The sequence below is a fragment of the Bufo bufo genome, chromosome 2, assembly GCF_905171765.1.
Source record: "Bufo bufo chromosome 2, aBufBuf1.1, whole genome shotgun sequence".
Taxonomy (NCBI): Eukaryota; Metazoa; Chordata; class Amphibia; order Anura; family Bufonidae; genus Bufo; species Bufo bufo.
In genome coordinates this window covers 705,017,988-705,032,329 of record NC_053390.1, presented here as the reverse complement: position 1 = coordinate 705,032,329, position 14,342 = coordinate 705,017,988, and the positions used below count along the sequence as shown (strand labels likewise).

At 48.4% G+C, this 14,342-nt stretch overlaps 1 protein-coding gene across 1 annotated transcript in view; it reads right to left on the bottom strand.

Moving 5' to 3' along the window:
• Positions 1-14,342, bottom strand: part of PRIMPOL (primase and DNA directed polymerase) — a 101,612-nt gene that overhangs the window by 24,716 nt on the left and 62,554 nt on the right. The window contains exon 4 of the mRNA XM_040418725.1: positions 8,540-8,678. Within this exon, the coding sequence (XP_040274659.1) occupies positions 8,540-8,678 (139 nt within the window). The remainder of the gene's footprint in view (positions 1-8,539; positions 8,679-14,342) is intronic.

The following is a 14,342-nucleotide window of genomic DNA, read 5'->3' as shown; positions in this document are numbered from 1 at the left end:
GAGAAACAGATTTTACGGTAAGTACAAAAATCTAGTTTTCTCATCCGTATCATTTGGGGACACAGGCTTGACCATGGGACGTTACAGAGCAGTCCCCAAGGGTGGGCATAACAAAGAATCCTCCCGTCAATCAGAGAACCGCCGTCTGCAAAACTCTACACCCCAGAGAAGTGTCAGCAGACGCAAAAGGTGTGCACGCTATAAAACTTGGAAAAAGAATGCAAATACGACCAAGTATCCGCCTTGCACACCTGAGCCGAATGAGCAGTCACCCGGAAGGCTGGGGCCAGGTCCTTAACGCGGTACGCTTCCACAATAGCCAAACGAATCCATCAGGAAATTGAAGTCTTTGACGCTGCCAGCCCTCCTCTCGGCCCCTATGGAATCACGAACAGGGAATCCGTCCGCCTGAAAGATGCCGTCTGAGACAGATACACCCGAACGTCTCGTACCAAATCCAGGGTATGGAGCGACTGCTCCCGAGGATGAGACTGGTCCAGACAAGATTAAGCGAGAATAATCTCCTCATTTAAATGGAATACCGACACCACCTTCGGCAGGAAGGATTGCACAGGGCGAAGGACCTTATCCTGATGGAGGATCAGGAAAGGCGACCGACATGAAAGAGCTGCGAGTTCCGACACCCTACGGATGGGCCTGATTGCCACCAACAATTCAACCTTGTAAGACAGGCAGCGAAGGGACACATGCTGCAAGGGCTCAAACAGAGCAGATTGGAGAGCGCTGAGCATTAGATTAAGATCCCAAGGATCCAACGGCGGACGGAAAGGGGGAACAGCATGCTGGTAGATTCTGGAAGACGACGGCTTCCTGGCCCGAATCATGGTCTGGACCACCGCATTCGAAAAACCCCTAGCTTTCAGTACGGCGGCTTCAACAGCCATGCCGTTAAATGTAGCGACCCTAAATTTGGGTGGAAGATCGGCCCCTGCGACAGCAGGTCCCCCCAAAAAGGAAAATGCCAAGGTTCGTTGGAAACGTGAAGCGTGAGGCCATGAAAGCCACATTCGGCCGACCCCAGCACTCGCAGATGGCTCGAAAGACCTGCAGGCGAAGAGCCCACTCGCCGGGATCGAGACACTCCCGGTTGAGAAAGTCTGCGATCCAGTTGTCGACGCCAGTGATGTGAACTGCCGATAGGGCCGGAACATGTTTCTCCACGCAGCTGAGAACCATGGCTGCCGGGCTCTGAGTGCCGCCCTGGTGATTGAGGTACGCCACCGCCGTGGAGTTGTTGCACTGAACCGAACGACCCCTGAGATGATTGGCCCAATGCCGCAACGAGAGCTGAATTGCCCTCAACTCCAGAACATTCATTGGAAGGGAGCTTGTAACACCCCAGAGTTGTGTTACTACACTCCTCTATTGCCCTTTAAGAGCGGTTATATTGTCATCAGATATAATTTGTATTATGTCTCCACAAATGTGCATAAAAAACTATGTTAAAGGGAACCTGTCACCAGGATTTTGTGCATAGAGCTGGGGACATGGGCTGCTAGATGGCCGCTAGCACATCTGCAATACCCAGTCCCCATAGCTCTCTGTGCTTTTATTGTGTTAAAAAAACATTTTGATCCATATGCAAATGAACCTGATATGAGTCCTTTGTCCGGAGATGAGTCCAGCGGAAAGGAGCCCAGCACCGCCCCACGTCCTCCGAATCTCCTCCTTGCTGGCTGACGTCACAGAGCTGGAGCGCCGAAATCTCGCGATGCGCGAGCTAGCGCATGCGCAGTTTGTTCCCTGTGCTGATGCCAGCACAGGGAATGAACATGATGCCGACACTGCGCATGCACTAGCTCGCGCATCGCGAGATTTCGGCGCTCCAGCTCTGTGACATCAGCCAGCAAGGAGGAGATTCGGAGGACGCGGGGCGGTGCTGCGCTCAGAAAATTGGACTCATCTCCGGACACAGGACTCATATCAGGTTCATTTGCATATGGATCAAAACGTTTTTTTAACACAATAAAAGCACAGAGAGCTATGGGGACTGGGTATTGCAGATGTGCTAGTGGCAATCTAGCAGCCCATGTCCCCAACTCTATGCACAAAATCCTGGTGACAGGTTCCCTTTAACATAGTTTTTTTATGCACATTTGTGGAGACATAATACAAATTATATCTGATGACAATATAACCACTCTTAAAGGGCAATAGAGGAGTGTAGTAACACAACTCTGGGGTGTTACAAGCTCCCTTCCAATGAATGTTCTGTAGTTGAGGGCAATTCAGCTCTCGTTGCGGCATTGGGCCAATCATCTCAGGGGTCGTCCTGTTCGGGTTCAGTGCGACAACTCCATGGCGGTGGCGTACCTCAATCACCTGTAATTTTACAGGTCCGCCAGCAGGTGGCAGCATTATTGGTAGAGATAGTTTTAATGTTATGGCCGTTCAGAGTGGAACAATCCTGTTCTATTCTGCCCCCCTGCTGAAGAGAAGTGGAGGTTTCCGGCTTCCTGCAGCAAGGGAGGAAAAAAACTGTTAGAACCAGTTCTAGTTTCCCCTGCATAGGGAAGACAGCAAGGACCAAGTCTCGTTCTGAGACTTGATCAAATTCCCAGTCTGAGCTCTGCAGCTCATCTGGATGAAAAGAAAGCAGAAAGTTACAGACAACCTCCAGTTCCAGCAAGAAAGCATCCCCAGAGAATATATCTGTGAGTCAAGTCCAGAGACTTATGAGAAGCCATTCCTCCTCAGCTAGTCTGTCTCCACAAAGCAGAAAGTACAGTTCAAAGCAGAAGCATTTATCCCTGCCAATTATTGCCAAAACCTGCTGGGACCAGAAACCAAAGCAGTATACTGCTTGGATTCAAGTTATCTTCAGTAAAGAAAAGTTTGAACTTCATCTAAAGGTCTGGACATCATTTCTGCTGCAAAATTCCTCTATTACTCCTACTATCACTACACTCAAATTTATTGCAAGTGAGCCAGGAGTCCAGCCGTACCCAGGTAGGAGACACCGTTGACACAATTATCACCACCTATAGAGACATTATAAGCCATTACACCACTCTGGCATTCCTAATCTGGGACGTGCGTTATAACACCTTGGAAGGTCCCTGGGGTAGTACCCTGCGCACACTGCAATTGGTGTCACGACAAATATAGACTATTATCCAATCCATATGCTGGCCCACTGCATAAGTGGTGTCAGCGTTCCCCCAAATCCTGCTCACTGCAAGCGCTCCTTGCATGACCATACCCCTTGAACGGAGAGATTTTCCAACACTTCCCCCCATCCCTTGAGGCTTGCGTCCGTTGTTAACAACTTCCAATGGAGAGGAAGGAACGAGCGGCCCAACGTCAACATCGGAGACACGAACCACCATCTGAGAGCCCGGCGAACTGGGGCAGGGAGACGCATGGACCGATCCAGAGAGGCTGGGGAGCGGTCCCAGCCGGACAGAATGGCTCGCTGAAGCGTTCTGGTATGAAATTGAGCATAGGGAACTGTTTTGAAGGCAGAGACCATGTGCCCCAGAGCCCGCATGCAGCGATGAATGGGAAACGGACCTGGCGATAGCAACAAGGGGAGAATCTGTAGACGGAAAGCAGATAGCTTCTCCAGAGGCAAGAACACCTTGGCCTGATGTGTCCAGTACCATGCCCAGATAAGTCAACCGCTGCGAGGGATAAAGACAAGACTTCTGCCTGTTCAGGATCCATCCAAAGCGCTCCAGGGTGTCCAGAACAATGCTCAAGCTGTTCGCTATACCTTGGAACGACGGACCCTTCACCAGGATGTCGTCTAAGTAAGGGATCGCCACGATCCCCCTGGTATGGATCAGGGCCATGACTGCCGCCAGAACTTTGGTAAAGACCCTGGGAGCTGTGGCAAGGTCGAACGGGAGGGCTACAAACTGGTAGTGAAATGGAACCACTGTAAACTGGAGAAACCTCTGATGACTGACGCAGATGGGCACATGAAGATAACCATCCTTGATGTCTATCGAGGACAGGAACTCCCCTGGTTCCATGAACGCAATGACCGACCTCAGGGACTCCATCCGAAAGCTACGGAGGCGAAGGAAACGGTTGAGCGCCTGGAGGTCCAGAACGGGACGGACCATCCCCTCTTTTTTGGGAATCACAAAGAGATTGGAGTAAAACCCCCGAATACGGACTTGCGCAGGAATCGGAACAATCACATCTTGCTGCAGCAGCAGCGTGTAAATTGCCAGAAAAAAAGACTCAGCGGCTGCGGGAGAGGCTGGAGGAGACAACCGAAAAAAACAGGACGGAGAGGAGGACTTGAAATCCAGCTTGTAGTCCTCTGCAATGACCTCCCTCACCCATGCATCCGAGACATGAGCCAGCCAGACCTGCCGAAACAAATGAAGCTAGCGGCCCACCCGAACATGCATCGGCGCTCTTAGGGTTAAAGAACTTAGAGCCCTGTTGACGGGAACGCCAGGAAGGGCGAGGCTTGAAGGAAGGTTTGCGCTTCTGATCCATGGCCGACTTGTTGGACGCCTTCTTGGGGCTGGAAAACCTCCGAAAGGGGCGATAAAAAGCCTCCCGTTTTTTTTTACCTCCCCTGTGGTAAATGGGTGCTCTTACCACCTGTAGCGTCCAAAATGATCTCATCCAGGCGCTTACCTAAAAGTCTGCTGCCGGTAAAGGGGAGGGCCGTCAAGGTGCGCTTTGAAGCATTATCAGGCGCCCAGCAAGAAAGCCATAGGGGGAATAGCCACCAACAGGGCTGACAAACAAGCCAAAAGCCTGGCTACGTCCAAAGAAGCTTCACAAATATACGCACTAGCAGGAGAGAGCTGCAGGGCCATATCTGCAAGCTCCCCCCCCCCCCAGGGACTCCAGAGTCGAAATTCTGACGTAAATTACTTGCCCACTTCCCCATCGCCTTGCTCACCCAAGCAGAGGTAAACACCGGCTTCAGCACTGTGCCCACTGCTTCAAAAGCAGATTTTACAAACGCTTCCAGTTTCTTATCGCTGATATTAGAAAAAGAAGCCCCATCCGCCATTGACAAGGTAGTATGTTTAGCCAAGCGGGAAACTGGCGGATCAACTATGGGTGAGGACGACCATTTCTTAGTCAAATCCTCCGGAAAAGGATAAAGGACGTTTGGCAAGCGTTTTTGGCAAGGTAAAACGTCTATCAGGGACATTCCACCACTCCTTGGAAAGAGAGGAATCAAACTCCTGGTGGTTGGGGAAACACTTGTGCGAGCGACGGGACCTTCTAAAGGAAAAACCCAAGCTGGCAGACGACGGTGCGAGATCCTCAACCTGCAACATCTCAATAACCGCCGTAAAAAGATTGTCCACCATGAAGGACAGTTTGGACGACTGACCCTCCGGCGAGACAACAGGAGACACAGACACCCTTTTGGGGGAGGATGTTCTGGCCCGTTTTGCGGGACGGCCGCGAAGGGAATGCGCCCATTGATCCCCAGAGTTAGACCGGTCAGAGGACTCCTTGTCGACAAACGCCCCAATATTTCCACAATGACCTTGTTGGTATTGGAGATATCCTGTACCACCCTAGACAGGGAACGCGCCCATTCCAGATCTACCATAGGCTGGGCAGCAGGAACCATCGGGTCCGGGGCCGAGCCACTTGACAGTGGAGCCGCACACACAAAGCAGAGGGAGTCTGACTTAAAGGGAATGGAAATTTTGCGCGACACGACGCACATGCAAAATGACGCACCGACGGAACCGCCGGCTTTGGGACCTGAGTTCAGACATAATGACAACCCTGCGCCTAACTGAGGAAAGGGGAAGGTTAGGCCCTGTAAGAAGGGACAAAGCACTTGCCCAGCCTGTGTCCCTCTAAGCCACAAAACCAGGTCGTCGGCGTCCCGCCAGGAGCTTTAAATCATAGAAGTGGGCGGATCCCACTCCCCTCTACTCAGCTGCCGTGGGGGGGGGACACAGGCCACGCCCCCTAAAATGATGCCAGCCCTCAATCTCTGGCCCCGCCCACATCTCCCCGAACCAAGACGCCGCCCGGGGATAAATAAGCCGCAAGTGGCCCTACAGAAGTAGGCCGCACAGAAGCCGGGGCCTCAATTAACAATGGCCCCAGCGGCCCTGGAACCGACGCGCCACCAGGAAGCGCGATGCCTCTTAACACTCTGGAACTCTGCCCACTCCCAGCCCCAGGCACATTTCACAGCCGAGGACGCAGCCAGAGATGAGCTGCCATTGGAAAACGGATGCCCCCAGGTGCAAATACCACAACCGAATTACAGGGCGACTGGTCCGTCACCCTGCATACCCCCCCTCCAGCAGCAACCTCCTGGAGGGGCCCAGCCTCATGGGAACCAGGTAACTTGGAGGGGAGAGTACTGGAAGGGGGGAGCACCTTGGGGCAATTTTTTTATTTTAATTTTTTTTATACTCACCTGTCCGGCGTCTTCTGCCCCCCTGGCTCCAGCCAGATCACCACCTTCGGTGTGCGGTGCCTTGGGGAGGAACGCTACACCGGAACAGAGGGGACTTGCGGTGGAAGGCCGTGGTGATCCGAACCGCTGGTGGGATACATAAGTTTTGTAGCAACCTCTGGTCCTCCTTTGCTTCTGGAACACGAGAAGGAGCAGGGGGCTTGGGGGACCCCCTGGTCTCCCGTCTCCTGGGTGGGAGTGCAGGCAGTTTTAAGGACTGCCTGAAACTCCCGCTAGAAAAAAAGGAAAAACAAAAAAGACCAAAAAACCTGCAGACCTGCAACGCAGAGAAGTCTGTCTCCTACAGACAATAAGCTAAAACTGATTTAGCTTAGTCCCTGTAGGAAGGGTATAGCTGAAGGGGAGGAGCTTACAATTTTTTTGTGCTTAGTGTCCGCCTCCTAGCTGCAACAGCTATACCCATGGTCAAGCCTGTGTCCCCCAATGAGAAAACAAAACTCATAAAACTGTGGTGGAATTGTTTTTTTTTTCAAATGCCAGCCTATTTGGGATCCCCGCTTCCCACTACATTGTGTACCATATTAAATGGTGGCATTACAAAGTACAAAAAAAACAAGCCTTCATACGGCTATGTGAACTGAAAAATAAAAAAAAGTTATGGCTATGGGAAGGCGGGGAGGGAAAATGAAAAGTCACTGTCAGGAAGGAGTTAATATTCTTGATACCATTTTCACACCTCATAATACTTAGATAGCACTTTAGCTTGTACTTATCTGTATATTTTGGATAGCACTTTAGCTTTTACTTGCCTATTATTACAGATAATGGGTGCAGTGTTTTGAACATCTCCAACCTTGAAGTGTTTCTCCTCCGATTTTTTATATATGCCTGAAATTGCCTTTGGTCATATTTTTAATATACCGTATTTTTCGCCCCTATAAGACGCACCGGCCCATAAGACGCACCTAGGTTTTTGAGGAGGAAAATAAGAAAAAACATATTTTTAACCAAAAGGTGTGCTTTTGGTGGGTTTGAACTAATGGCGGTCTGTGCATGACACTATTATGGGGGATTTGTGGATGGCACTGTTATGTGGGGGATCTTGGATGGCACTGTTATGGGGGGGAGCTGTGGATGGCATTATGATGGTGGGGGGGATCTGTGGATGGCATTATGATGGTGGGGGGGATCTGTGGATGGCATTATGATGGTGGGGGGATCTGTGGATGGCATTATGATGGTGGGGGGGAATCTGTGGATGGCACTGTTATGGGGTAGTGGATCTGTGGATGAGACTGCTATATGTGTCATCCACAGATCCCCCCCATAACAGTCCCATCCACAGATTCCCCCCCCATCATAATGCCATCCACAGACCCCCCCCATCATAATGCCATCCACAGACCCCCCCCCGCCCCATCATAATGCCATCCACAGATCCCCCCCACCATCATGCCATCCACAGATCCCCCAATTATCCCATCGATAGATCCCTAATGGGGGACTGTAGTAGGCGGGGAGAGCAGCGGGCCGTGCAGGCACTGTACTCTGGCCCCACCGCTCAGTATGTACTGTATTATACCTAGCGTTAATCATAATATCTAAACTGCGCTCCCCCTGTTCCCCATCTGTACCGTACTTACCGGTACATGTCACACTCCGTCTCCTGTAGTAAGCGCTAGCAGGCAGGCCGGGCTGTTTAGATATTATGATTAACACTAGGTATAATACAGTACATACTGAGCGGCGGGCCAGAGTACAGTGCCTGCACTGCACACCGCTCTCCCCGCCTACTACAGACCCTCCTCCCTCCTCACTAATACATCACAGTCTGCGATGCTGCAACATCGCAGACTGCGATGTAAATTGCCAGCATTTGCCCCATAAGACACAGGGGCACTTTTCCCTCACTTTTGGGGGGAAAAAGTGCGTCTTATGGGGCGAAAAATACGGTAATTAATTTTGTATTTTTAAATGAAATTAATAAAGGGGTATTTTTTTTATTCCCTGTGTCTTTTCATTGGTATTTTTGATTTAGAAAGTGGACACAGAGATTTTCTATGGGTAATAGGATTGGTGCACATTTATTTGATTATATGTGATAGATATAGAGGGAAAGATATGAAAATGTGGTGAAAAATTGTTTACCTCAATCACTAGAGCAACCATTTTTTTGCCATCTGCTCCTGGATTTGCTGGTTTATAGTACTCTAAATCAAAATAGAGTTTGCAAACTGTGTCAGCAGGAATGACTTCATAACAGTGAGCCAAGGACAGAGGCCGTTTCCTAAAAGGTAACAGAAAAAGAGTACACAGAAAAAAAATACGGTGGGTGCTCCAAATTAGAACTGTGGATGCTGATCCATTAAACAAGTGCATATTACTGGATTCAAGACAGAATTGTGAAAGACAATCTGCACCCACAAATTAAAGAAATAAAATCTTGTAGAGCCTAAGGAAAGTATAGCAGAGATTGTAGAATGTTAAAACATGTCTATTAAGGTGGTCCCATTTGGACAAGGTACCAATTAAAGGGGTTGTCCGAGTTATTTTTTTATTCTTTCTATGTTCCTAACTAGGCAAATGTAACAGCTTTCCAATTAACTCACTTTATCTCCAGTGGCTGGTTTCTCAGATTTCACTGAGGGTCACATGACCTGTGATGTCAGCTTCTCTCCCTGCTCTGATAATGTTGGTGCACAAGCCTGAGAGATCTGTACACAAGACCTAACCACGCCCCCCTGTACTGCTGCTTATTGCTCTCTCCCAGGATTCTTAACCCCTTCAGCTGCACAGACTCAGGGCTGAAGTGTTTACTGTGTAGCTGCAGGCAGTGAGGAGACAAATGCTGGGAACAGGAGCTGAAAGAAGTTCTGCAGAGCATTGCAGGTAGGGGGAAGATTCTGTGTGTATTAGCAGTGTCACTGTACAGCTAGGACTTGTAGTTCTATACATACAACATGCTGCTGAGTCTATGAGCAGGCAGACATGTCACTCAGGGAAGCACTTGTATTCAACTCCCTTAGCAGTGTCATTATACAGCTGGGACTTGTAGTTCTATACATACAACATGCTGCTGAGTCTCCCAGCAGGCAGACATGTCACTCAGGGCAGTACTTGTATTCACTCCCTTAGCAGTGCAGGGGGAGGGGCAGAGATTGTTTTTATTGCAAGTAAACAAAGGGCCAGAAGAGAACCAGGGAAATTAGGAAATAGATATTTTTTTGCCTAAAACTTGCTTAGCTATATATCGCTAACCATTAGATTTACAGTGCTATATCTTTTTTTTTCCATAACTCGGACAACCCCTTTAATATAATTTTGTGTTTGTGAATTTAAATGATGGAATAGTTAGAGTTTGATGGATTAACTTCTACATTAACCAGCCCTGTAAACCAGACTGAAAAGTGTGAACAAAGGCTTATGTCACACAGGCAACACTAAAAGATCATTAGGAATCAGATTCTCATGCTCCTATATTAAACTGGATAGTAGGCTGAAGCCAATGAACTTAGCAGGTTTTACAGAGTTGGATCAACCCCTTAAAGGGGTTTCCAATTTTTGTGTTAGGCTACTTTCATACTTGCGGCAGCAGGGTCCGACAGGCTGTTCTGGCGGGGGAACAGCCTGCCGGATCCGTGCCAACGCTAGCCCACCTTGCCGCCGGAAGTACGCTTCGGCCCCATTCACTATAATAGGGGCGGGCCGGAGGTCCAGCCACAGAATGGCAAACAAGCCTAGAGGCAGCCGGACAAAAAACGCAGTGGTGCTTTAGTTTTTGTCCGGCCGCCTCTTGGCATGTTTGCTGTGCTGCTGTAGGACCTCTGGCATGCCCCCATTATAGTGAATAGGGCCAGAGCGCACTGGCGGCATGGTAGGCTAGCGTTAGCACGGATCTGTCAGGCTGTTCCCCCGCCGGAACAGCCTGCCAGACCCTGCTGCCGCAAATGTGAAAGTAGCTTTACCAATGCTTAATTACCATATAAATTAAAAGTTACACAAGGTGAAAAGGATCATCTTTTCCCTGCCCCTCCATTCAAAAAACTTCTGGTCCGCAGTCCATTTACTTCCAGCCACAATTCAGACGGGTTTACATTTACCGCTGTAGCCAATGCTGATGCTATAAGTTCAGGTCAGTAAGTCCTTGGAATGAGCCAGGACACCTTTCTGTAATATGGGTGTAACATGCAGCTGTAATACCCTAGTGTGAAACCAGAGTTTACAGTAAGTGAGCAAAGATTGGGAATGTTGAATTTCAAAATATCTCCATCTTCACCCCTCCAGTCCCCCGATAGGAGCATTGGAGAATTTCATGCCCCGATGCTCTCCTTTACCCTGCGCTGAATCGCATAGGGCAAAGGCATATTTTGGAGATCCAGGGACGTACTGGGCTCTCCATAGGGAAAGCTAGGTGGAGTCTTCAGCCCAGCAGTGATCCCGGTGACGTCACTGGCACTAATCGGCGGGCTTTAGCGCTACCCTAGCCTGTAAATGGCTAGGGCAGCACTAAAGCCCACTCATCAGAGCCGGTGACATCACTGGGAACACTGTTGGGTGGAAGCCTCCGCCTAGCAGTGTACCATTGTAAACAAAAAAGCCCTTGCCTTGCGCTATACAGCATGAAATGCTCTGATGCTCATATCAGGGGGGCTCACAGGCGCACCGCTGCCTTCTCAAAACAGCTGATCGGTAGGGGTCCTGGGTGTCGGACCCCATCAGATATTTATGACCTATCCAGAGAATAGGTCAAAAGTAAAAAAAAAAGAAATCTGGAAAATCCTTTAAAAGGTATTATCTGGGAATTAATATTGAAGACATATCTGCAGGATATGTAAATGCAGTGGTCTCGTTCACTGATGAGCAGGCGATTGTAGGGAAGGAATGCTTCCTTCCCGAGAATCGTCTGCTTGATTGAGCAGCATAAAGGGGCCCTTACACTTTGTACCATGGTAGATAAGCCACTGCCTGAGCTGTCAAAAAGCCTATCAACTGCATACATCATTCCAATGGAAATGTCCCTGGTAAATCTACTTTAAATGGGTTGACCAGGATTGGTGAAAAGGGACTGCTCCCTCAGAAAACTGGGTCACCCACCATGGGCAGTGACTGGTATTGCAGCTCATTCTCACTCATCTTTCAGTGAAAAAAGGTGAGAAAGCTCTTTCTAAGGAACACTGTTTCTAAACTTAGACTTCTTGTTTTAATCAGGGGCATAGCTATAAGGGTTGCAGAGGTAGCAGTCGCTACCAGACCCAGGAGCCTGGGGGGGCCCAAAGACCCTTGTACCACATAAGAAGACACCGGTATTATAGAAAGTGCTTGTAGGTCAAGTTACACATCTGGCTGGAGGGAAGGGGTTAGGTCAAGAATTTGGCATGGGGTGGGGCTGCCGGAGCCGATTCCCCCCCCCACACACCATTCCTATGCTACACCCCTATTTTTGGAAACTGCCAAGAACTCTGTAGTCCTTTTCTCTGAACTCCTAATTGCCCCTGAAGGAGTCCATATACAAAATACTGATGATCTACAGTATCATCAGGATAGGTCATTAATATCAGATTGGTAGGGTTCTACACCACTACTGATCAGAGGGTTGTTTCGGGTATCGAACTTTCGATTCCCAATCGATACATTTATGCCAGTATCGAGTCAGTATCGGGATGTTAGTTTTTTCTGTACTATACTGCACTCCTCTTATACGACAATATGGTGTGTGCCGCGCTTGGCAGACAGTGGAGAAGGAAGGAGGGAGGGAATCTCTCCCTCCTATGACGCGGCCGCTGTGAGAACAATGAAGTGAGCGGGCTCTGAAGCTGCCCGCACCACTTCCACGGTGCACCAATGAATGTTTGGCTATTAATGAAAGCAGGAGGGACAGGGGAGGTAATAAAGTTACCGCTGCGTCGGCTGAGTTAGTGAGCTCAGCGAACGGCAGCAGCGGCAGAATCCCCTTCCTCCTCCTGAGTGCACAGCTCACCGTCAGCCCGAGTACCAGCCCCAGCGTCAGTGCCCTGAACAGCCAGCATAGAAGGTACCCCACACCTGCACAGTGCAAGTCTAGAGTGATTAGCCTGCGTCAAAATAAAGGCAGGCAAAAAACATTTGTATCAGGCAGCCAGCAAGATTGGGGTTAATGTGACTCATTAACCCCAATCTTGCCACTGCCATATTTTAAACATGATGGGGTCACTTATTTTTAATGTCAGGCTGGGCACATTTGGACTGGACCCCATGTGCCTCACAAAATAGTGTCATACATTGTATAGCGGCTGTGCTGGGTATTACAGCTAACAGGCAAGGATAGAGGCCACAGCGTTGCAGGGCTGCTAGGTGGTTGGACTGATCAAATATTGATGAACAATTTTTTTTATTTTTTTTAAGTAGAAATAAATCCCTCCTTTGTTTTTGCACCATTCCCCGTGAGGTTTAAAACACTTTTTTTTCCTTTAACCCTTTGGCTACCGGAGGTTTTTGCGTTTTCATTTTTCTTCCCTATTTTCCGTGAGCCATAACTTTTTCCGGTCACATAGCTGTATGAGGGCCGTTATATTTGCGGGACAAGTTGTACTTTCTAATGCCACCATTAATTATGGCATAAAATGTTGTGGGAAGCGGTAAAAAAATTCCAATTGGGGTGGAATTGGAAAAAAAACCGCAATCCCACCACCGTTTTACGGGTTTTGTTCCCACTGCGTTTTGTTTACGGCAAAACTGACCCATGCCCTTCATTCTCTGGGTCAGTACGATTACAATGATACCCCATATTTATAGGTTCTTTATGTCTAAATAGTGTAAAAATTAATTTCAACTTTGAGAAATTCTATTTTTTTTTAGATCACCATATTCTGACCCGCATAACGTTTTTTATACTTATGTCTACTGAGCTGTTTAGGGGCTCATTTTTTGCAGCGGTGATACCCATGATGTTTATATTTATTGGTAGTTAGGTATTTATTTTTTAATTATATGGAAAGGGGGGTGATTTAAACTTTGATATACTTTTTATATATTTAAAAAAAAAAAAAAGTTGTTATTTTTTATGATCATTATGTGCCATATATATGAGCTTATTAAAAAAAAATTTTTGGACACATGGGGCATAGGTGCGCTTCCGGGTTTTTGCGCATGTAGGTGCAGTGATCTCACTTGATCACGGCATCTAAAGCATTTAATTACCGCGATCGGCATTATTGCCAGTCACAGTAATTAGCTGCAGGTGTCTGCTGTATGAAAAAGCAGAGATCTGCCGGCCATGACTCCCGCTGCACGTGCGAGCGGGCGTCATGTTTACACATCGCACCAGTGCCGTACATGTACGCTGCTGGTAGCCTAAGGGTTAATAGACTCTACTTATTTTTCTGTTGGTAGTTATTGTATACTTGGGCTAATGATGAAGGCAAAAGCAAACACTGCAAACAACATTTGAAGAGGGAAAAAAAACTACTCAGAATAATCAGTCCAACAATAAAGAAATTTGACCTTTCTAACCACTTTAATACTATTAAAAGGAGATTTTTGTATAACTTACCAGTAAAATCTCTTTCTCGCTCTTCATCGGGGGGGGGGGGGGGGGGGACGACGACGACGACACAGAAACCGTGGGTATAGCTATGTCCTCTAGGAGGCGTTGACACTAGTAAAAGCTGTTAGCTCCTCCCCTGGCAGCTATACCCCCTCCAGCCTGGAGAGAGAGCTTCAGATTGTGAGAAGCAGTAGGAAAAGCAAGCCAACCAAAGAGAAAACACGTGGAAAACCAACCATGTCAAAGGACCCAACAGAGCCCAAACCAGCGACAGCTACAACTGTGGCCGGACAACAATACTGGGTGGGTGCTGTGTCCCCCAATGAAGAGCGAGAAAGAGATTTTACTGGTAAGTTATACAAAAATCTCCTTTTCTCGCCCATATTCATTGGGGGACACAGAAACCGTGGGACGTTCAAGAGCAGTCCA